This window comes from Pecten maximus, chromosome 3 (genome assembly GCF_902652985.1).
Source record: "Pecten maximus chromosome 3, xPecMax1.1, whole genome shotgun sequence".
Taxonomy (NCBI): Eukaryota; Metazoa; Mollusca; class Bivalvia; order Pectinida; family Pectinidae; genus Pecten; species Pecten maximus.
Window position 1 is genome coordinate 16,613,743 of NC_047017.1, and position 26,098 is coordinate 16,639,840.

General features: G+C 35.5%; 1 protein-coding gene across 2 annotated transcripts in view; it reads right to left on the reverse strand.

The window, feature by feature from the left end:
• Positions 1–2,652: 2,652 nt before the first annotated feature.
• The window catches only part of LOC117323374 (synaptotagmin-7-like), a 99,265-nt gene continuing 75,819 nt past the window's right edge, over positions 2,653–26,098 (reverse strand). Inside the window, exons 2-11 of one of the 2 annotated variants that reach the window (XM_033878551.1) lie at positions 25,605–25,757; positions 18,650–19,087; positions 17,655–17,843; positions 12,846–12,970; positions 8,996–9,163; positions 8,668–8,787; positions 7,122–7,328; positions 6,889–7,003; positions 6,176–6,381; positions 2,653–5,492 (exon numbers count right to left, since the gene is read on the reverse strand). In XM_033878551.1, coding sequence (XP_033734442.1) covers positions 5,370–5,492; positions 6,176–6,381; positions 6,889–7,003; positions 7,122–7,328; positions 8,668–8,787; positions 8,996–9,163; positions 12,846–12,970; positions 17,655–17,843; positions 18,650–19,087; positions 25,605–25,757 — 1,844 coding nt within the window. In that variant the 3' untranslated portion in view covers positions 2,653–5,369. Of the gene's footprint in view, positions 5,493–6,175; positions 6,382–6,888; positions 7,004–7,121; positions 7,329–8,667; positions 8,788–8,995; positions 9,164–12,845; positions 12,971–17,654; positions 17,844–18,649; positions 19,088–21,788; positions 21,880–25,604; positions 25,758–26,098 lie in introns of those variants that run through there. The other variant, XM_033878552.1, reaches the window with a different exon arrangement.

The window sequence follows — 26,098 nt, forward strand, 5'->3', positions numbered from 1 at the left end:
GTTTTTCTTAGATCTGAACCATTGTCTTTCTTCTGCAAATTAAAAATGCTCTCCGACATCAAAAACAACCAAGATTTAATAAATACTTTCATAAAACATGAATATTGCATATACGGCATGAAAGGGGAATGGTGTAATTGGCATTTTAACAGGAAGCGCAAAATATTTCATGAATTCTTGTACTTGCGTTGTCCAGGTCGCACATACATAATGTATTTATACGTGTTATTATCGAATTAAATACTTGACTTTCATTTTTCTGGTAAAGACAGTTGTATATGCCACTTCCGATTCATCGATCGGAATCAGGGTCATTCAGATGCTTTATAAGGCGAATTTTAATTTTTTGAACTTGAAACGTAAGCCTAAAATAAACTTGATGTTTAGCGAAGAAAAACATTGTCCTAAAATCCAATCTAAAAAATAATTTATTTGACATTTTTGGTTTTATTTATTTGAAATATCTTAAATTCGAAGTTATACAGCAGGTGTGCTGTCGTGGTTGTGTCCTTGAGCACTTTCTCTTAGTGCCCTGGAAGGCATATGACGGACCCAACAAAAAACCTGCTATACATGTCCTACCGTGCAATTTTATTACTTTACTGCTAGTTTCAGGTCAAATGTCTAAATAAAAATACGAAACATTACTTGTTGTGGAAGCAAAATTGAATTGAATCAGATGAGAAGTTGCTTGGCCAACGTCCAGGTTACTTGGTAAAAAGGCAAAAATGATAATTTTACCAAACGAAGTAGGGGACTTATTGTGATTACTCCGCTTCTTCTTTTTCTTCTTCTTCTTCTGACCGCCGTTTACTGGCCTCTGATTGGTGGAAATTTAGATATTTTTCGATTTAAATTGGTATGCTGGTATTGGTATGAGGAATGCTGAACACTGGTACGACCACGAGGGCGTTTGGAGGACTTCTGTAATGATATCTCATTACAATGAACACTTGTTAATACTAAGCTTAATGTTATGAAATTGCTAATTAGTGTGTATAAGAATAGTAAGATAATAAAGTAATCAAAGGTCACGGACATCCGATCAAAGATAATAATAAAAAATATGTTTGACATATTGTTATGACATCAAAAAGCTTGAAGTAAATAGGAAAACATGTGGGAACCCATGTGACCAAGGCCGAAGTCTCTTAATAGATATAGTTTGATATATATATACTGTACATAGATAAAGGTAACATATTTGATTTTTTAACTTGTGAATATTTTATTAGAATCATTGAATGAATTTGATCCGAATCGTACATGGAATTATGAGGTAAAAGGTCTGCTGGATTAAAATGTCAAGGCTACTCTTCTTTGGCTCTGGTCCATGTTGGTATGCTGTTATACAGCAAATTTGAACGAAATAAATAAAATGAAGTCAAAGTCATGAATAAATTTCATCAAGTAAATAATGTCAGAGTCGTATGATACAATGTCAAGTTGAGGTCGAATATTCCATCTCCTGAGAAATATTTTGATAAGATAATGAAACAAAGATTTATTTTGAATGAGACAAAAAGTCGTCATACTACAGTATATGCTTTATTGTAACCTGCTTCTCAAGTTTAATTTACTTGGTTCAGACTATTCACATATACTTAATGTTCTTTTGAAATCCATTATGGATCCATTCTGATAATGTAAATTATAGGTCCTTGTACATGTACCTCCTCATGCTTAATTTTCCCTTTTCTTGTGACCTTTTGAATTTTTTGATCGCCATATATGATCACTTGTGATTATTTGATGCTGGCTCTATTGTATATTAACTCTGAATTTGTTATGGAAGCTGCTTATACCTTTTGCTATGCCTCTACAGTTGCCAAACCTTAAGACAATATAAACTGTGAAATCATTAATTTCACGGCTGTATGTTTACACGTCATAGTTACCATTGTTTTCCATAATTTTTTTTAGTCGTTTCTCTAGAAGATAAGCAAACGTTTTATTTGCTGATGGAAGAAAGACCTTTCAGTTTGAATTTCCCCTCGAAAATGTATATACAATAACAGTTGCATAAATAACAATTTTATAAGTAGGGATACGTTCTGCTTATTAATCTCTGATCTTGACACAAGTTGCAGTGCATCTGTCGCGGTTTTCGCATTTCCTGTCATCGTTGCTAACCCATGTTCACAGAAAGATACCATGATACGATTGGTGCAGAGAATCTCGTGTCGGCTCTTAGAATAGCAACTAATCAAATGTCACCATGCATTTTAAACTTTGGAACTGTTTTGTGTGAAACATATTTTGGGAGTCTCCGTCATGGGGGCCGCCACCAAAATATGCAATATACGTGCTATTAATGTTCAATGAAATTAATGGACGAATAAACTTTTTTTCATGATAGCGTCGATGTCTTATTTTTGAACGTCTTTAGAATTATGTATTTGAAACAGTTCTTCCAATATCAAACATTAATCCGTGGAGACCGCCATTGCTGTATAAAGTCGAACCGAAACCCACAAGAAAGCAGTTTTCTGATTGGTCAAAGAAATATTGTTCGGGAAACGACCTAAAAAGTGTGTCAATCTCCCCAATGCCTCCATGACGGATTTTTTAGTGCTTGGGATGCACCTATTTTTATGACTGCAAGTACGTAATCAAAACGTCACCAAAACGTAAATAAAACAATATGCTTCATTGTTGTTTTATACAATCTATTTCCAACCTAATCAAAGTTACATTGACATATCATTAACATGCTACGCAATCTCATTCATTAATAAGTATAGAACAGATTTGAAAAATAAAGTTATCTTTCATCAACACAGTGGTCATCTTTGTCCCAGATATATAAATGAGCATGTATTCATCAATAATGATTACCAGGCTATAATAAATATTCATTTCCAACATGTATTTAAATTTCAACTATCATATCAACAAACATTTTCACTCCACACAGACTTATCTATATACTGTTATGTACATTATGTTTTAAACATTGTTTCTTGCTTTCAAATCTTTCATACCGCTACCTTGCAATCTTATAGAGATACAATAGCACAATTTTAAATATGTTTCATATCATCTCATTCTTCACACCTTATAATCTGCATTGAAAATCAAATTACAGAACAGTTCCCCCCATTTCTCGAACAAGTGGTTATTGTCATTATATGGGACAAATCTCAGTACCTGCTTTCGGACAGAACTAAAATCTAAAAAAAGTTTTATCAATATATGTTTATGTATTTGTTCACACCATACACCATATCGAAGAGTGTACTTTATTATTGATTTTTAAACATAAATCACATTCCCCGTGATTACTATCTCTCATCCTATGTTAATCCATATACATATTTATAGACAAAAACTAATACATTTTCAAGGTGTAGTAATTGATTGATGTTTTCCTTGTGTTTCTTTATCATATCGATCATATCCTGAATATGCCTACCAACATCAATGAAAGCTTATACCCTTGATAGAATTTGTATTGATATCAGAACGGAGAAGCGATAATGCAAGCTTATCAGACTAATTCATGAGTAAAATTATCCACTATCACCACAAGGTCAGTGACCAGATAATGGCTGTCTCTGTGTCTGTCACTCTCTCTGTCTGCCTGTCTGTCAGTCTGTCTCTGTATCTGTCTCTCTTTCTGTCACTTTGTCTCTGTCTGTCTGTCTGTCTGTCTGTCTGTCTGTCTGTCTCTCTGTCTGTCTGTCTGTTTGTCTCTCTCTCTCTCATAACGAAAGTCTAGCCACTAACCAACTCCTTATTGTTATCGCTCGCTAACATAGTTTATCATTTGAGATCAGTTGTTTTCATTATAATAACTAACGACAGAAACACCCACATGCACTAACATCTTACACCCATAGTAGTTCAGCCGCTGTACCAAGAACAGCGATAGAATGTGTCACATGTGTCAAGTTCTGATGTCCAGATAATTAACGCGCCGGACATGGAAAACAGACCTGCCAAGATCAGCTGACCGCCGATCTGTCACCGATACCGAGAGGACCAACAACGATAAAATTCTACACGACATCACAATTGCTACGTTAAACTGCTTCACACACAGCCTGGCAACCAGAGCCAACGAGCTCTACAGACTTTGATTGCAACAATCTCTACATACGCTGACCCAAACAATCTCTACAAATTCTGATCCCTGGAATCTCTACAGATTTTGATTCCAACCATACTACGGACTGATCTCATCACTCTAAAAAAGTATGCAGGCATGTGCAATTTCATGACATGGCGTATAAATTTTCTCTCTGTATGATTAAATGGTCATATTTTAAAATAAGTATCCCTGTCACTTTAAAGTTAATATTTAACATTTTCGGGTTTCACATACATTACCTCATTTCAACTATTGTGTTTTGATATATTTTGTTATTGGAAATGATAAGAAATGATATTTATTTATCTCTTATTTGAATGTGTGTCGATGCATCGCAATTTGATAACTAGCCATTATCTCCATATCAGTATATTACAATATTTGATTATAAGGATAGTATGCCGTCCTTAACGTGTTTTGTTATTAAATTTTCAGTCATATTGAACAATGGCTTTCTACATAAAATTAATGAAATATATTTTAGCCATGTCTCAGGGCATAGTATTTCAGCTACCCAAGTCAGGTTGCATGGCTTAATTTTATAGACACTTGCGTTATGCGTCACGAGAGTATTACAATTGATTTCTGCCTTTAATGATATTTCAATGCGTCCAGTCTCTGGTCAAAGTTCATGGCAAAGTATTGCAGTTTCTCTTCTTCCACTAAGTCATCTTTCATAATTCTAGGCAAAGTATCACAGTTACCCCTAATCATGTTTCACGGCATAAACCGCTATAATCTGTTAGTCATTATTCACTACCTTGAACAACATATTTCTGTATCATACTTTCAACATATATATGTACATATAATAATAAGTTACATAGATATATAATTTGCACTTCGTTCGTGTTTGGCTCAGCTAGCGATAAATATATATATGTATATATATAATATGTACAAAGGATGAACAACTTTACTTACAACATATGATCGGGAATGTAACTATCACAATTTGGATCGACAACAAATGATCCACATAATTATTATTGAGACCGCACCGTCCACACCATAAACTCTTATATACACTACTGGGGTTTGGGCGGGAATACTGACGACACGTCACTTCCGGAACCAATATATACATTTAGGGCAAAGTTCATTAATGACGTCATGCAATAGCCAGTATTGCTTATCATGTAGTTCACAGTGATATTCATTGTAAATTTAAGTCCTCATACAATATCATGTATACACGAAAAGGATGGAATGGAACCATGATGTGTATATATCTATGTCATACTCCATGACATTATTTCAGTTTTTCTGTCATAGGTCATGACATGATTTTGCTCGTCTTGATGACAGGATGCCAGTAATCAGTCGGTCGATGTGGGTGTTCCATTATGTCATACCAATGGTCCAACTGTTCTCCGTGACTGTACCAGCCCAACTCAACCTGTTCACAGACAAAAAGGTCACAGTTATACTTGGGATACTTCAAATATTCAAATATTTGCAGAAAATGCCAATGCCAATTATACCCATATTAAAGGAGAAAAATATAAGATCACCAAGTTTGTAATATCAGAGGGTGAAAAAATAATGAAAATCGATAACTGATTTTGTTCCTTCTTATCAGATTCTCAAATGCAGAAGCGGAAAACTGAACAATCATGTTAGGATTTCCAGGTTGGATACGGTACCCACTTTACACTAACAACTTTCGTGGTTTTCAGTATCTTGTTTTCATCCCTTTTCAATACATGACACTAATACAATATGCTGATATTCATTGCCGAGCTGTCCATCACTATGACCGGCATTAGCCGTAGTCGCAAGGCTTCCCCGATGTATATAGTACTCGCGGTGATAACTGAGCTTTGGCGACACATCTAAGACTTCCAGCATTGATGCCAGGGCAAACAATAGTGTTTATGTCAGTATCAGATTTGAGCCTGATTCATGTCCATGTTCATTGTATCAGATTTTCGTTCAAACGAATAAGGCAGACCGAACAAAAGCTAATCGCAGGAGGGATGTCGTTGTTTCAACAACTATTAAAGTGAAATACCTCTGTTTCGCCTCTGTTTGTGTTATCTATATTGAACGCGTCATTTGGTAACGGTAAAGTGTGCTTACCTGGCCTATTTTCTGTATGCCCATCATCATGTCTTTGTGAATAACATGGAATACAAACACGTGGCCTAGCAGCTTGGGATTTTCACGATTAATTTCAAAAACGCATGGGTGGTTCCATACAGGATCCTGTGTATTCTGACGAACTTTCGTCTTATGCTTTGCTTCCCTCATTCCATTGACATACATCTCTACCTTGACGTAAGGATCTGAAAATTAAAAGAAGACGAAACCAGTTAGCATCACCGTATGTCTTGCTTGCATATATCTTCAATAATAAGAGATATTTGAAACATTAAAAAATTGAAATCGCAATACTAAAACAAATGTCTTGATCGTTATCTTCATGTTTTGCGTGTTTTATACGAGACCAATGTGTAAAACTTCCTTAAATATGATAAATACAATAGACTGGTTCATTATAATAGAATAGCCATGAACTATTAAATGGTAATTGGAATAACACTCATAGTTTGATGTTAGTGACATTTAGTTATTCAAGCGATCATCATGGCGAGACAAATTAAGTGGATATTTTAATTAAAATCACTGCAATGATGGAAACCGTGTGATTTATAGATGTGTACTTAGTAACGATGGAATTACCGAGTGACTCGAGTATGTAATTTACACTCGTGTTTACTTAATGATGGCGTAAACTATAGATTGTTTACTCAGTGAATGAAGGTGTATATTTAGCGATTATATGTACTTACTGATGGCCCCTAACAACGATACCCGGGGAAGATTGCGAGCCTCCAATACATTAAACACAATCTTGCCGGCCACTGGTTGATAACAACCAGATATCCGGATATCTCCTTGGTGCAACTGAAAGAAGATAAATAAAAAGATATATTTTCATCGTTTGATAGATAATGATAACATTATGATTTTATTTGGAAAAATTGAATATTTTTAAGAGGAATATGCATGATATTTCACTTACCCTAAACACCGTCTGTGGCATAATTGTAAGGTCTACCAAGCCGTTGTCGAGTTTGGGAACGTCCTTGAGAAGAAACGAAGCCACGCCTACAAGATGACGCCGGGATACGTGATGTGATGAGTATATTTGAAATTCCATGGCAGCATCGTCACTTAAGTCACTTGGCACAAGGTCTGATATCGTGAACTTTTCAAGAAAGACTGGGGTCTGGAAATAAATAAGGGGAACGTTAATACATCAGAATCAAATCATTTATATTAAAAGAAGATCGCCTTGCACATGGAACAGACGTGATCAAATATTGTTATAAAATTAATTGGTTACAATAAGCGTTCCTTAACCCTACACGTGTGTAGAAAAATTAATGGATTCTGATGACTTTTTTCTTTTTTTCTTTCTTTTTTCTTCCGGTATTTTGAAATTGATTTTCCATTAAAACATCTCTCGTATACGTGAACGATATGAAAATTAAAGCAAACAATAGAAGCCATCAACAAAAACTAGAATACAATGCCAACTTATACACGAGCCGCGGATACCGGGATTGTATCTTAAAACATACAACGATCGTTGGGATTATCTTGTTCTAATCGCCCTTAATTATTCGATCGATTTCTGGCTAAGATGGTTGTCTCACAATTCAAAGAAAATGTGTGTTATCTCAGGTTGAAAGGATCACGCTGAATGTGGTTAAGAACGGCTAGTGAATTCAACGAAAGTTCCGTTAAACATATATCGGCGTGTTAATTGTTTACTGTCGCTTCGAATTCTTTGATGTCAGAAAGAAAAAAAACTATCTGATAAGCTTTGGCATTTTCAGTTCTTAGATGTGAGATCCAATACGTTATGTTTCTGACATGCACAAACTGGATGTGTGACATATCAGAAATCAGGATTTAATGATCCTATCGCCTAGCACTTCTAAAAAGTGATTCATGCGTCTTCTGCATTCCCTAAGAATGCTGTAAATAGCTGCATTTGTGAAATCCGTGTCAGTGGAGCGTTCCTAATTAAGATAATTCTGTGTACCTTTTCAAATGGAAACGTGGCATTCTCTCTAACGAAAATCAATTAATTTAAAGCAAGGATCAAAACATGCCAGTGTAACTTTTATCCTCTAATCGAATCATGCAATGCAATGATAGGCTGTATGTTAGAAGGAAATGATCGATAGAAGTAAGAAAGGAGCGGAGCTATCTAGCTTTTCATTTATCTGGGTGGAAAAAAGAAATGATGAATTATCGGAAGCAATGGTTTCAAATGTAAGTTTGTACATATCGAATGGTCATCCTGCACATAACTTTATTGGTTTATATATTGTTCACGATTTTTAGAAAGATACTGAAACATACATAGTATAAGAATAATGTAATGCGTTAACTTATGGATATCAACCGGTTTGATCTAAAGCATAAGTGAAAAGGCCCCAGAAGGACGAACATCTGTAAAGTGCACTTCTATGTTCATTATTTGTTAGGTGTATACACCTACTAACCTATTCAAAATTGCTAAAACTTCTGCTTCTTGTATACGTTTGAAGTATTACCTTTGTTTTCGGAAGTGTTTTAGTGCGGTATTTGAAAGTTCTACCAGGGACGAGGAAGGCTTTGACGTAAGGGTTAATCTCGCTGTCACATGGCATATCGGCTATACGTAGATTCTCTGCCTAAAATAGAAACACAATGAAAATATTTTTTGTTCAAATAATTGACAAATTGATAAAAAGATTCATAAACTACAACTTAAAGAGTCAATATCTGTACAAGAATGAGATAACAATACGTAGTAAATCTACATGACTAATGTTGGAGTTTAAGGGAAAAAATGAGAAAAATGGGTATTTTATAGAGGAGTTTGTGAGTTGACAGACCTACCTCTATGACTATAACTGTCAGTGCTGTACGGTTGGCATTAAACTGAAACTGGACTTTGAGTCTACCAGTGGGCTGTTGCTGAGGGGCCTGTCTCGGTACCATCATCTCCTCAAGGTTAAGGTCATGCATCACAACTGGGCGATCAGGCAGACCAATACTACCAGGCCTCTGTAAAACAATTCAATTATTTAATTATTCACTCATGGCGTCTAAAATTACAATATTTACGTTTTACAAACAACAACAATAACAACAACAACAAATAAAACAAAAAACAAACAGATGTCAAGCACAAAAAGTGGTGACCAACAATACTTTCCTTTGAACATTTTATTTGAACGATTTTCTAAGGAACGTTTATGAAATCAGAACGAAGTGTTTCAGAAGGGAACGTGTCACCTACTTAACCTTATTTTTCTTCAGGATTTCCACACAGTACCTATCATTACTGACATAGAAGACAAAAATTGAGGTCTATGATTAAATTGTAATTGGTTTTGATCGATCGTTAATACGTTTATGTTCAACAGATTTTACCACACGGCTAAACACTGAAATTCGCTTATAGACAGAAAAAAAGGTCTTTCGCTCTCTACATGCAATGCATGTACATTTTTTCTAGTCTTGCATATTGAAAACCAAATTACGTCACTTTAGAAATCTTACCAGTCAAAGCAGATTAAGTGTGATTCGCCTAGGGAATAGTTGTCCGGTCTGTATATCTCTATGCATACAAATTGTAATCCGTAAAATGAATTTGATAAGATATGTACCTTTTTATAATTAAAAACATGCTGTGCATATATTGATGCTTTTGATATGTATATTATCATCCCCAGTGGTTGCGGGCGAGTATTATTGTTATCACTGGCTGTCGCACAGTATCATTGCGGCTGTTGCATTGTTACATATAGATTTACATTATCTTTTATTATCTGTTTTTGTACTTCAATATCATTACTGGTGACGATGCCACATATCATTCTCGAGGGGTGTGCAATAATCATTTACGATAAAGTTGTCATTTTATCAGTCGGTTGCTGTCATATAATCATGTTGGTGTCTGTGCCACATTATCAGTATGGTGGTTGTACCACATGATCATTCTTGGTGGCCGTGCCACATTTTTATTCTTGGTGTCTGTGCCACATGATCATTCTTGATAGATGCACCACATGATCTTTCTAGGTGGCTGTGCCACATTTTCATGCCTGGTGACTGATACATTATCATAATCGTTGAATGCACCACATTTTCATTCTCAATGAATGTTTCATATCATTATCGCTACTATTTCACATGATCAAGTGGCGATGCCACATACTCATTTTATATGCGACATAATTAATCTCTGCTACTTAGCTACACATTCATTCTTGGTGACGATTTTGCTATGTCAATAACTTCAATGACCGTTATGTACTCGAATGATATACATAAATATCGATTTATGAAAGTCTCATTTGTCGTCTGTTAATTTTTCGTGACCAATATATATCTAGAATTATTAAACGAACGAATACAAATTAATTTCTTCTGTTAACGAAAGGAATTAAATGTTCTAATGTAAAAGCTGTTTCCTTGCCTAGGTGTTGAGACAAGAGAATGGTAGGCTAACCTGCAGTGTGGATAAGTCGTCAACTTTAACATTTCCGCTAGAGTTTGATGCTGAAGGCTATCGTATTAATAGATCAGGATAATTACAGTGTTATCTGTTCAAAGTAATGACAACCCCCAGCCTGATTAGCCCGCCAATCCGGGTCTCTACCGCGTTTCTCCTTTCATGTTGTGTCCGCAGACCGTTCACCGTCAGCGCTACCGACATTTATATGCAAAGCTTCTATTTATACACTTTGTGTCTCGAAGAAAAAATAGCTTCACTGTTAAGCTTCGTAACACCTACACACAAATCATATTTGACGATGGAGACAAAGAAGCGGTTAGTATTTGTGGCATTTGAACAAAGCACTGTCCCCATCCCCACCCATGTGACATAATTAAGTCATGTCATAAATCATATGCTAGTATTAATTCTTTACTGCGTTACTGACACCTTACTTTGTTTTCAATGCCAAACTGATATAACAATTATTTTATCGTTCATTAAAGACTGAACATGCGTATGGCTCTGAAGGTCTGTCTGAAATTATTGTCGATCCAATTATTTTCCTAATTATTTTGTATATCATTGGAAGAGACCATTGATTCCATATAAGGAGTACAAATTAATTTCTTATCTGAGTGCAGACTTTTGAGTTGAATTCTAGAACGGCAAAACACATACCTAGTGTAGGTATGGCATATCTTGCATTTACTTCCAAATTCATATTCAAAGGCACTGTTGACTTACCCCTCCTTCATATAATTTGCTTATTATAATATGGAGCACTCTGACGACACCAATACAGCCTAACACAGAGTAATTAAGTAAATGATTGGTAACAATGTATGGCATTACATTGTAAGGCAACAGTCACTGAGCTTGTCTTAACAAGATATCGTTGACGATGACACGTGTTTGTGTTGAGACTGTCTTCAGTATCACTAGATCTATCAATCAGTAATGCCCCCATACCGTTAGTAAAACAACCAATACGTTAAATTACATTTCTATCAGTACACAATTTCAGGAAGTAAAGCCTTTTATTGACGTTAACTTTTATGTTCCAGTATTTTACACAGTCACACGAAACGCATATCACGCACGCACTGTTTGCAACAGTATTTTGTACTTTTCATGCACGTGCGAGCGTGTGTGTATAAAAACGGAGTAATTGATATTGCCTATTACTTTGTTAGCTTGTTTTGTCGGATTGCAATATCTATAAATAGAATAATTTGCATTTTAAATCGATCGATTAATAAATTAATCTCCGAAGAAATGTCTACCTTATATAGGTATTCACACTTGTAGATATATTTAAGGAAATGGATTGAGATGGTTCATCCTCCCGAACTGTGAAATATCCCCAAGACATTTTTTTTTTTTATTTCTTTCCGGACTGTAAAATATCGAACACATATGGATGTAACATGATACGTAAATTAAGTGACAATTGTGATTGAAATGTGAATTAACCATTTTAGCTTGGTATGGTGAATTTGTCCATGGGCTATAGATATGGCTTAGGCGTCAACGACCACTGATACATAATGCTATCACTCACCAAACAACTACACGTGTCTGTAACGTTAACAACAGAAATCCTACAACGTCAACGGGCTATTTAAACTGCCGTTACAGTGTAACTGACTGTAATTACGGTAGTTATCGTCCGACGGAAGTCTTTACTATACAAAGCCACCAGCAACCCATTTAATGGCGAACAGCCACACATTGTTCTTATTTCGACTTTTTGTTCTGTGTAATACTAATTCGGTGTATAAAATAATGTCGATATTGAAATGGTCAAATTAGATCGAACTCTTTGGATAATTCAAATTGCTATCCTATATGAAAAATGCTCTCAATTTAAAAAAATTTTTTTTTTAGATTTCCATGCTTTTTGGCCCTTAACATGAATAATTGATTCTTGAAGTGCAGAGACCGACCACAAATGATGGTCATGTTTCATTCATCATTCACAAAGTAATTAAGTAATTAACACATTAAAAGATGCATAATTTATAGCTGCCGTTCACTTGTATGTCTTGATACAACCCCAATTAAATAAAACGAATGTTCCCTATTGATGACGTCTTTGATAAAATGACAAATACGTGTGATGACCAGCACGTATCTTGGCCAGTAGGTCTCATGTGGTATTTACAGTAATGTCAACCACGTTAAAATATTTCACCAATCGGCATCTTCCAAATACTAAATGGGCTAAAATGATATTATACTCACGTTTTTCGATTTCTTCCTCGGGTGATACGCTGGTCCAACTGGATTTACGGTATGGTCAAGTGCATTCATACTACTGACCACCAAGGAGGACAGAGTGACCCTTCGGTTGTCACCACGCCCCCTACCTGTAAGCAATAAATGGGGTCATTTATCCTTAAGTACATGACCTAACTCATAACTATTTATATAGCGTTTTTGTTTAGAAAGCTTGAATGCATTGTACATTGGAACAAGGTGACAGCCTTGGGCAACAGATTTTAGAAGGAAGGTTTTTACATAAAACACTGAGGATGTCTTTTGAAACATTCAGGTAAAGCCACTCTCTCTTCCCTCTTCTCTCCTTAACCTTAATACTATCATCTAAAAATGTGTATTGTGTGAAAAGTTTTTTTTCAGTTGATGAAACAATGAACCATTGCCATTTGGCTTGTCACGTTGGAACAAAATAAGTATTTTAACGTTGATTTTTTTTTTATATTTAAGAGAATTTTAAATTACTATCTCTTAATCCGCTATAACAAACTGGTTCATCAACTAGCAGTTAGGAGTGAACGTGCTTTCATTAGGAGAAAAATACTTGTACAGAAACATAACAGAAATTGCGACATCCAAAGTTATCTGTTAAAAGTAATATTATTTATGCACTGTTTTAAGGTAATGACGGCGGTCGATATTTTTACCACTAGCTGCTCCGCGACCATTCATATCTCAACTAAAAAAATATCTGTCAACACAACTTTAGATGTTGTTTCCAAGATATATGATCTATGTATTTTGGTTTTAGAAAAAACCTACAAACTTAAACGCCGTCGGTCGATATTTTTACCACTAGCTGCTCCGAAACCATTCATTAACTCAACTAAGAAATTGATCTATAAACGCAACGTTAGATACTGCTTCTAGAGAATATAACTGATTAATTAAAATATATTGATAGCTTGGCAGTGGGGAGAAAATAATTCATGTCAGGCAAAACGATTGGATATCTGATAAGGCTACTATTTTTAGCCTAAATTAACTGATTTCTACTAGGCATATCGAACAAGTACACCTTCAACACTTTACATATATGTATATGTTTACGAAAAATGCATGTGTGTTGCTTATCGGTCCGAAAAAGTATGATTTAAAAGTACACAATATTACAGGTGAAAAATATAGAAGAAAAACATCTTATTAATTTATGGATCGTTGCCCATTACAATTAATACAAAAATGATATGTTTTTTATTGAGATCGCAAGCCCACACTGCGTCTTTATTTTTAACGACGGTATAGAATTGTTCATCACAGTCACTGCCTACACGGAGCTGCTATCGCATTTTCGACAGATATTTCAAACTTCTTATGAACTTACCGGTCCTGCCGTAACAGTTCAACCTGTTTATAAACTACAATGATACTTTCAACTCTATCTCAACCTATCTATGAATTAGGCTGACCATTCAGGACCGCATGTAACACCTTCAACAGCCAGTTCAACCTATCTATAAACTGCGATGACACTTCAGAAATAATTGTGACACGTTTGACAGCTAGTTCAACCTTTCTATAAACTATCGTGACCCTTCAAGGACTAGTCATCAATAGTATTACGATATAACAAAATGGCCGTCTTTACTGTAATGTGGGATTTACGCCACAAAGAATATAAGAAAACGGTTTAGATTTTACGCTCAATTACGACTTTATTGGTTCAAATGAATAGTAATGTCTTGCATTATGAAGAGAAAGCTTAGATAAGTGGATAAGGAACGGAAGTCGGCCTAATTGGCGCTGGGGAATAATGTGTATCTTCATTGGCTCGTCGATGAAATGACCGCCATAACGGAACACGTTAAAATCTCTCATCATCTGCTTCACGATCAAGTGGCGTATTTCCTTACGAGTCTGCTACGGAGACTCCCTTAGCTGCTCGACAAGTGAGAGCTAAAGCGATAAGATTAGATCCGAGCGTTGCGTCCGAAGCGATTTCAACCAATATCTACAATACTGAACCCGGCCTTCCACAAAGAGTAAGAGGGCAACGCCAACATCATATTGATGGCTAGGATGTTTGAGATCGTTTTGCGACGGAATAGGCGTATGCTCTGTAAAATATATGTATGGTGTACTTAATATTAAAATTTTCCGTTCCATAAATTTTCAACACTCGTGTGTATTAGTTAGTATACCAACCTATTTCATTTGCGAAAATTTGAAACATATTCAAATTTATCAAAATTATTAAGCCTTCTTTTTTGTACTTAATTATAGATTAGCATAACCTTTGTGTATATACATCTGAGGGTATCCTTGCTTGTTTTCCGTCGTATTTTTCCCAATCTAATGACCGTAAGCTAGCTTCGCCAGTAGATGCGTTCGCATTGTCAATAAAGGCGTACACATCTATTGACATTTTCTGGGAGAGAATGGCCACTGACATTTTTTTTTTCGTAATTCTTTTGTGAAGTTGTGCTGTAAAACACAGCGGGGTTATTTGCCATTTGGCAGGGAATATATTTTATGACTGAAAAGTGTATTCAATTAATCATTATATATGTTGGTGTATTTAGTTTTGGTATGTAGCTTGGCAGTGTGGCTATGCTCTCAGCATGAATAAGGATTTTTGTTTTCGGTATTCAGAAAGGATTTTACTTGAGGTCAGTTTTGGTCTCGCAATAAATCTTATTTGCACAGGTATCTCTGAGTAGGGAGTTTTAGAAAAAAAATAATTAGAAAAAAAATCGATTTTTTTTTTGACAAGAATAGAGAATGTAAAGGAGATAATTAATTTCGCTTAGAGCAGAAAATGACTTTTTAAAAAGGAATGAATTAGATAATGATATCAAATTCAGTTTGAAGATGAGAGTGTTTTAGAATGTGTTAAAGAATTAATTTTCCTGTGCGGTAAGATACTTCTGTGATTATTTTTATTTGGGATTATGGTTAGTCTTAAGGTTGGGTTAGTTTTTTGTGTGCATCTAAACAGTTAATTGGAATAAAGTAGTGATTGTTAAAATTTCATTTTGATTGAGATGTGTGTTACAGAGTATTTAGTTGATTACGTTAAATCTGGTCGGCGATGTAACGACGTTTGTAATTGGTCATTTTTTAGATCAGTGGACTACGCATGTGCCCCAATAATGCACGCACGCGCGAAACTGTTCCAAACTTTATCCCGTTATCTAGGTCACGTCGCGATAGTAATTAAGTAAACATGTTTTCCTGTAATAGTTGTCGCCATTACCATTATACGTTAAAGGTTAAATGGTTTCATCGACAACCCTGAAGCAGTAGATCGTGTTGATCAGACACTTTTTATATATTGATAGTTTTAGATGTCTCTACTCATTTGACGATGTATTCCCAAAGTCAACACCATACAGTCAGGCTGATTTACTGATACCTAGCTATAAAATGTTGTCACGACGCGGCCAGACACACGACGGATGTCACCACAAATAGCCTGTTCAAATCCTGGTGTTGGTGCGTATTGCATGCCTAACAGTGTACTAATCACCTATCCACAATGCTTTTATTCTATTTTATTTCTTAGGATTTACAAGCCTCATTATTTCCTGAAATCAGTTTTCAGATTTCGAAATACCTGTGGTATGATTTCTGTATTGGCATTAAAGTTAATGGTGTCATTGTGTCTCTGCCCATCGAATATCTTTGATACTAATATACTTATTGGTTGAAATCAATACGGCGTCTATTGTGTTTTCGCAAAAGATACAAGGATGAAAGAAAACATACGCGTATATAACACACAGAGCACGCAGAGAACATACACGGAACACACATAGAACACACATAGAACTCACACAGGGAAACATTTTAAACACACCGTATATCATCTGTACGATACTGTGATTTGAAAGTGCAAATACTAAAACCATAGAAATATATACCGAAACAGCTGATAACTACATAACAAAATACACGGTGATTACTTGAGTAAATACTTATTTGAATATCTAAATAGATCTGGTGAGTTACTGGATTGATTTAGGATATCAAAAATGTATGACGTCATCACGCTATTTGTGGCAAGAAAATGCAGATAAATTTCTTCTCTTTAAAAATGTTATTTGCTTTTGTCGGAGTTTGGTCGATGACGGCATGTCATACCTTGTGAATGTTTTCTGAGATCTGCACGTGTTCTAACAGTACCTGTCACTCACTCGGTGAGAAATGCAATATATCTTATTTATCAATGACATCGTATCGTTAAGAGATCCGTTCGTGTCAGCTTGTAGTTGAAGTCATCAATGAATAACCCATTATTTGATATCCTTAAATGTCAGGGAAAAAATATATGATTTGCACATTACCGCACGGAACTTGATTAAATCAATAATATTATCATACAATATCACAGACAGGTGATTATTATTGTGGTTTAAACAGAAAAAAAATTGACTCTATTCTCTATAGTCTTTAAAATAGTGTGATGAGTCAGGTGATCTCGTGGCACAGTGTTAACACTTGCCTTTCACCCAGGCGACCGGAGTTCAATTCCCCGACCTGACGTGAAAAGATATGGGGTAACCTGCCCGACTACGTGTGTTTTCCCCCGATCTCCGGTTTCCTGCCCTAGTAGGAACCCTCGCGCGCTTCAATCCCGGCCAACAAGCGTAATTAATATAAGTTAATATAACATAATTCGCAATAAAATAAGTTTGCATTTTAAATAGTGTTATGTCAAAAGTTTTAGTGTCCATAAGATAAGTAAGTGACGAGACAATTCTTTCATAGTCGTCTGCCAAAGAAAGTAATACTAATATATAAAGTAAGGTGTTAAATATAATGTATAAAATATACCTTCGGGTAAGAACACGTGTGTAGGCCGCCGGATTTCCGCCAATGAGTGACTTCGTCGGTACGGCTTCTTCTTCTCCCTTTCCTGTCCTGTCTTACCGGAAGACACCTCCTCGAGGCTGGACCTGCGCACTTCCTGCTTTTGCAACTCATCTAGAAACTCCTCTTCTATGACTTCCGAGTCGGAGAAATCTGAAAGAATATATTTGTGGTCAATAAGAGTAACTACCTGGTGTAGACTTACGAAAAAAATACGCGCAGGATATGTTTTGCAAACGACACCGGAAGCTTCCCTAAACTGTTCTTTAATTGCTCTAAAAATTATTTTTCCATTAATTAATTATCTCATTTGGGAGGAAGCACTTACAGATTTGTAATTTGTAATAGATGTAAAGAAAACATACAATAACACTAAAAACTTAAATGAGAAGGATTTACATAGCGATAGGCAAACGAACAAAAGATGTTATACTACAATGGATGATAGACATATATCATGTTTACTAACACTAAATATACCAATGGGCAAAACAGGAGATACTTTACAATCAGATTTAAATTAAACAAGGGAATACAAGAACACAGAATATAATAATAAACATAATTTTGAGTTTTATATACCACTGAATCACAACGACATACACAGCCTTCTCATAGCAGTTCACAAATCATTGTGACACTGAGTAATTAGGTAGGTATAAAAACTCTATGTGCCTGTTTTACAGATTTACGCAAAATTGTGACCAACATTCCAGGAAAAGCAAGACATTGTGGACACTTGAGGGAAAATGAAAATGCTTGATAAGGCTTACATTGCAGGGCGAACACATGGTCAACATTGTAGTGAAACAGTGTTCAACGAGATGAACTTAACCTGCAACATGCTCATGATTGGATCATTAAACACAAATTTATTCAAGTGGCTAAAATGATACAATTAACAAGTTTTACTTTTATGGTCAAAATTGAAAGGAAAAATTAATCAACAGCACACTCACCTGCCAGAAGTTCGTCGGTATCACCAAACCTGCTGGCGTCCGAGCTTTTCCGGCTACTAATGCCACTTTTGCTACTTCCAGACCCTCGTCTAGACGGACATTCAGAGGATAATAGTGACGTACGTCTTGAACAAACACTGGACGCCGACCCGCGGCGGTCCGCGTCCGACGCTAGCGACGTCCGCCTGCTGCTAATACTACTTCCGGAACCACGCCTGTCTGTGTCAACAGACGCCAAAGATGTCCTTCGACTACTTCCGCTTTCTGCAGAGCACCTGCGCACATAGTCGGATGCATAGGAAGTCCTCCTACTACCATAGTCGACAAAAATCTGTGGTACCACAAACTTGGTCTGTTCCGACTGTCTCCTTCGAAGTAATGGCCCCATCACGAGACTTCGGGTATCCTCAGGTTTTTCCCTCTCTCGGTGGAATCTACCTGTAGGCAGACGAATAGTGTCAGATATATTAAGCTGGTTGATAAACTTTGTAAAGAGCAACCCCATCCTTGCTGTCGGATTGAAATAATCTATTGCAAATATTGTCATCTCTCAAAAGCGAATCATGTCACTCGAAGAAAGATTTCTGAATTCCGGATAATAATGTCAAAGTATATGTTTGTGAAAAAAAAATAATTCTGAGTGATGTCTCCCGGCCGCCACACCAGTCCTGGTGACATAAGTGTGTAAACGACCCGACTGTGCGACAGGGTGTGCATTTACGTGTCATTTACCTACGGCACGATGCCATTATAACACCGCGCTTCTAATTCGCTTAATACCGAGAGGAGAGAGAGGTGTGCGTTGTGGCGTATACCACAGATCGATCTCATCACTTGTACACGGACATATCACAGGCAGAGGACACACGCCTCACATACGGCCGTGCCCTGGCATCATGAGGTCACATCAGGCTTTGTCATCCCTCATCCTGTAGCCCGTTCACTCCCTACCCACGACAGGTATTACAGCCACACCACGGAAACTCATTAAACCTTAACCATGTAAACTTGTCAACCTATTACAGACATCCACGCATTAGCGAAAAACCACAGAAGCCTCAGGTGAAATCTAGACAAACAATTACAAAAATGTCTTTAAATCAGTTCCACGTATTTGTATCCTTACATCGTCGCATATGGAAAGACGATTTCGGTATAAACAGCATTAACAACGACAGCGGCAGTCAATATAGAATGACAGACAAATACCAGCAAATCATAATACTTTATAAGACGCACAGATTATCCCGCTGTTGACAGGATTTTTGTTATTCTCTCCCTGAGAAAACGTTTCGTGCAGTAAATTGTCGTGAAGCACATCGACTCGACTAGAGTTGATGAGATATATGGCCTCCTTACTGCTGTCATTGTATCAAGGTGCATGTTTAACAGTTCGAAAAATGACATTAAAATTAAACGTTTAAACAACGTAACACCCTTTCATATTAGGGATTTTATTCAATTATCACCTGACAATGCCTGATGAGGACAAATACCTGGCAGACGGTGAGGCAAACCAATACGATAATGAAGGGTTTCGTCCTCAAATTACATTGTTTCTGCACGTAATACACGTTTAATGAGTTAATATCAAACTCAATTGCCCTCAGGTCCCCAGAGAAATCAATATTTGTATCGCCATACTGAAAGTCGTATTGTCTTATTGCACCGTGACATCAATGCTTGTCCACCAGCGTTGCCCATATCACACGACCGTTACGGGGGGATTGAATTTGGTATGTAAAGATGAAACCTTACTCATCCAGAAATGCTGTTAAATTAACCATAGAGTTATGTAGCCTTTAATGTCAACCATGGAGAAACTAAACATTCGTCATAAAATTATGACAACCAGACACAACCAGTGGATAAACTTTGAATGTTAGGTATTCGTAGACAAGGGACGACAGATTTAAAATGAAGGATAACTTTAGTCATACCAGAGCAATAAATAGCAGTCGTTTATGTACACACTGTATGCCAGTGTCATACAAAATCGATAGATTGCAGTCGTAAAATGTATGACAACCGTTGATTTACAAGAACAATAATTTACGAGAATTATTACGGCAAAAAGAGAATAGCACAGAATGAATACCAAATTATTGCTTGCTTGATGTATAGTTGCATGTGTGTTGTCAGACTTGTGTTACAACGTTAATACGACTTTTATAACAGGTTCTAGAAATAGTATTAGTAATTTAATGTTCAATTCGTAAGCGAATCCTCCATTGATAGCGGCAAAGGAATTAACTTATTTTTGGTGTCGCCCAGAAGTTTCAACAAAAACCTGACGAATTTTCCCTGTGTAATTATTTACACCGATGGTTATATAATAATTTATTACATTTTTGTAAGTGAAATATCGAAAATTAGTCATTCTATGGAAGTGATGTTTTTCACTAGTGAAAAATTTCACTTTTCTGAGTTGACCAATGATAACACTGCTTACAAACACAAAAGGGAAAAATTAAAAGCTGACACGGTATATTTTGCTATAAAAATGTAATAAGCCGAATATCTATCAGTATCTTCAGTAATGCCAAATATATTTCAATGCGCACTCGTGAAAATATCAAAATATCCGACCCACTCGTGACATATATTTGGTATTACCGAAGCTACTTTTAAATATCCTCTTTATGTACCAAAATATGATTATGATAATATAGTTATATTAATTACATATTGCTGATAATGTCTTACTCTAAATACACATATGTGAAATATCTTATTATCTAATACGATTTTCCTAGTGAAGTTAAAACCACGTTTAATGACACAGTCGCTTAAAGTGAAAATATTAAAAATAGGGTTCCACACAAAAAGGCGCGTGATTCAGTACCTTCACGTGACAGCAAAGACATAAGGGACCGTTGGAAGCATTAAAGAATAAAAGAATAACAATCAACATAGTAATAAAATAATTTTCACTATATGGACGAATAATGCCAGAATTGAAGAGACCCTTGATGCAAGATACATGCCCAATGAAGTATAAATTGCATCAAACCGCCAATAAGATGACGACATCGTAAATTTCGGTTCAAAAGATAGACATTTTTCGAAAATAAAACCTTCATTCCACAAGTAAAGATATAGCCTACGAACAATTCAATAAACTAAGATTAGTACTTACCAACATTTGCCAAGTAAAGGCTCTTCGTATTCGAAATAAAAGTATCGAAACTCTCGACAATCTTTGCTATGTCAATCATGGTAGCGGTGATATTTCTTAACGTTCTAGCATGAATTGCGAATGTTTGATGTCGCCTTTTACTTATATATCAAGAAATATTTGTTTTTCACACGTTTTCATCGGCTTGTTACACTAGGTCTGACAAGAAAACCGTCGATCAATCTGTCAAGGGCTGTACAATCTAAACCACGCCTCAGGTTTTTATGGCAAACTTACTTATTATTGGCGTAAAATTATCAGAAGGAATGAACCTGTTTTCTGTTGATAATCATTTTTTTCCCAGAATTTCTTGTCCCTATCAACAACTTGGTTGGCAGGTTATCAAGAAGAAAGTACACCTACTTCCATTAGCCATCCTGTGTTTGGAGGCACCTAAATAATTGACGTTTCAAAAACATGTGACTAAACTGGGCTTCTATGCCGTTCTCGATTTATGAGCAAAATTGCCGATTTTAAATCAAAATAAATTAAAAAAAGCAGAAATTTTTTGGGGGAAATGTATGATTTAAACAAATATCCCTAAAATATCACGGAGAAAAGGGCCATGTTTTTTCGGATCATATAATACAAACAGGCTAACATGAAACTAAACTGACGTTATGAAGATATATGTTTTAACAGTCTTTTGATCAGTAATATAAACACCTCTATCATATAGCTATAGGAAAATATATCAAACTGTATAAAACAAACTACATCAATTGGTTAATCAGAGAAACTAGCTAGAAACCATAAAATACTCATTCGCATGTATCGTGGATGACAAGTGACTCTTGTGCTGATCACACTTACCGCCAAAAGTTTAAGGTACTATATAGAATACCTGTTAGATAGACATGACAAAAATGACGAAAATAGGAAGAAAAATAGAAGACACCAATATTCACTAGAGCAATTATGTACAGATCTCCTGAATTCCCAGTTAAGCGTTATCCGTTTGAAAATTGACAATTGTACTCCAAAAATATGTCATGTTGAAGTCACAAAAATGAATGAATCACAATATCATCGAGTTCTCATTCTACCAATTCAACCGAAATACTGATTTCTAGTAGATCATCTTTCACGTTATATCCCTTCGTCATGTTGAGTTAGCCTGAAGTGTTTTTTCTATTTTTATCCTGTTTTTTTTTGTGCTGCCGCCCAAATTTCTGTAACTGTCGTTTGGAATTGATCCTGATTGGGATTTTTCCATATACCTTTTGGCTAAAGCTACATTGAAGAAATATTTTTGTCAAAAGAATAATTGACCGTGGGGTAGCTTGTGGTTGTCATCATGACGGGGAAGTATGCTATTTCCTTTTGCGATGAAACTGAGAGACTGTTTAGTTAGCATAAGTTGAGAGACTGTTTAGCGATCAGCGATATGACAAGTAGCTCCGTTATTGTTATCCCAATTTTTTCATGCGGTGTCGTTAATGAAACATGATCCGCTTGTGCCCTTCCGGAATACCTGGTTAAATTCTGTTTAGTTTTTCAGGGTTTCTGTGTGAATTTTGTTAATGTTTTGCAAGCATTTTATCGATTTTAATTCTAATAAAATGTTTTTGTTGCGAGATTAAGAATAACAAAGAGCCAATAGAAAACTAGTATTAGTTGGTATGTTATTGGCTGTTCATTTCAATGAATCAACCTGTTCTGATAAAAACAGATATCAAGTTTTGGTAGTATATATGTTTACATACTACTGTATCTAATGTTCCTCCGTTATTGATTTGGGTATGTTATGGTGACTATTTTGAATGCCCAACGCAAATAATTTGAAGAAAAAAACACAGAAAGTAATATATGATTAATTCATATACATTAATTCATAGTATAAACTGATGTCCATACTTTTTTAGCATCATATTAAATGCACTTTTGAATACATAAGTTGAATATTGCAGAATGTAAAATAGGTTATTCTTATGATATGGAATGGGTTGAAATTCATTAATTGTGATACCACTTTGCATTTTAATACCTTAGGGAGAACATGGGTATTTTTAATCTATGTTTAGGGTTAAGCAAATTGCGGGACATTCATATGTGCCTAAACGTGCCCTGTTTATAAACCAATACAAATTTATATTTCTTACGTGCGACTAGCTACATGTTTTGCTTTCACAAGTTACAATCATGACATTATTATAGTTAAGATCTATAAGCATTGTGTACTTCGTTCTACATATACCTGATGGAACGAATTCGATCGTTCATTCGTTCGTGCGTGCGTTCGTTCGTACATTCATTCATTCATTCGTTCATTCATTCATACCGTATCCTGATTTGTCTAAAGCATGTATATTAGGGTATCTATTTTAGTAGTCGCGCCAATGTAAACTGTGAACTAATCTTGCGTGTTGATGTTGTAAGTACAATATGTTACAAATAGCAATTGGAATGTATTATAAACTTCCCGTAACCCTGATCAAACCTCGGACTTCAGATGTTAAAAAAGAAAAACACCCACATTGTATATAGGCTTCATCCTTGATTGTATTGAACCATTTACGATCATTTCTGTATTAACTTAAACAAAATGTCAATTGTCAAGACAGAATTGATTGTTAGTCAGAACTGTCGATACTAGAGCTAAGTTTACATAGTCAGACTTAACACTAATATTACAATATACTGGATTAAAGTTTACTCAATTACTCTATAGATAACTTTCAAGATCCAACTCATTTCCGGTACAAACTTTTTCACGCACTTCTATGTACTATTTATCTGTAATATCAATATCAAATATAGAATAAGATTAGAGAAGGCGTTTTGTGTTCAAACTATCAAAATTAAATAAAAAAACAACAACATTATTTTGATGATGTAGCCATGTAAACTCTTTTGTTAACTTGGGCTTCCTTAATGACGCGGAAATGTTAAATCACACTATTGCCTACATTTTCCACTATACTTCTAGTGATAACTATGATGACTAAATTGAATGTGTGCATCTATCTAATTAAAAGCTTTATGCCATCTTCACTTGACACGATGAGATTTATAGCTTCTGCAAAAGAAGATTAAGTGTACGGTTACAAAATGATTTCTGTTCAAAACTATAACACCATTGGTTTAAGATAGAGCAAATCGAAGACTTCCCAACTTATTGACTTGTTGTAATCTAGAAAGAAAAAACCCACTTGGTAGGATGGTGTTGTCGTAAATATAGCTTGAAGTCCTATAAGAACCCCTTTTCTATTTCAGGAAGTAAACACTATGTATGAATTATTTGAGGTAAAAATGTATTTCGTAATTGTAAGAAAATGTCTAACAATGTTGGCAATCATTATCATCGCTACGTTTACTTCATTCGTAGCGTATAGCGAAGCGTTTCCATGACGTTGATCAAAATGACATAACAATCACGTCATGTGATCTTGACTACATCTTTCCGTTCACAGATGCAGTCCAGATTAACAATGAGGCTGTAGGAAACTGTGGTGCCAAGTGTAAATATTTAGAAATACACTCGCACTTACACCCACACAGAAAATATAAATGCATTTTATAAATACATAAACCCATTACAACATTGAATTAATAGCCCCTCTTTAGTTTTCAAACTGACAAAATCTGATTCATAAAGATTGCTATAGTTATAAGACACTTGCAATTAGCAGAATGTTGAGTTTGCTTTTTCAACAGCCGGCTATGAGACTGATGTTCTCAGTACATAAGACAACATGGGTGCTTCGTTGGTTTATTGATTTAAAGGGATGTTCACTGCATGAAACTTCTATCGGTACACACTCTACATTCACTTACTGTATAGTTTCCTGACGAGCTTCTTTGCATGTTTGTCCCAGAAAGTCCTGGAGCGACAAAACGGATACTTCCAACAGACGAAAAGTCCGACAAACAACACAAGAGCAGTGCTGACAAGGGCTGTGATAATAGCCGCAACCTCATAGGTCGGTACTGAAAACAAAAGAAGAAACGTTAACGTCATGTCTTCATTCATTTTAATAATTCATAATGTTTAATTAAAACAATACACTTTTGTTTCCTCGCTCCTCTGTGTATACACTTAAGCCATTAATAACTATTTATTTAAAGTATATATTCACTAATGTGCCTTTCCTCCAATAGCTTCCTCTGGATATTAGGTGATTCTTTATATCTTGATAATAATTGTGTCTCTAAGCTTGCAAATACTTATATACGTGTTTTCCTACATATTTAAATAATAACTGTTTCTCTTTATACTTGATAGTATTATACAGAGTCAAAAGCTCATTTATAGCATATCCAATAAGCTA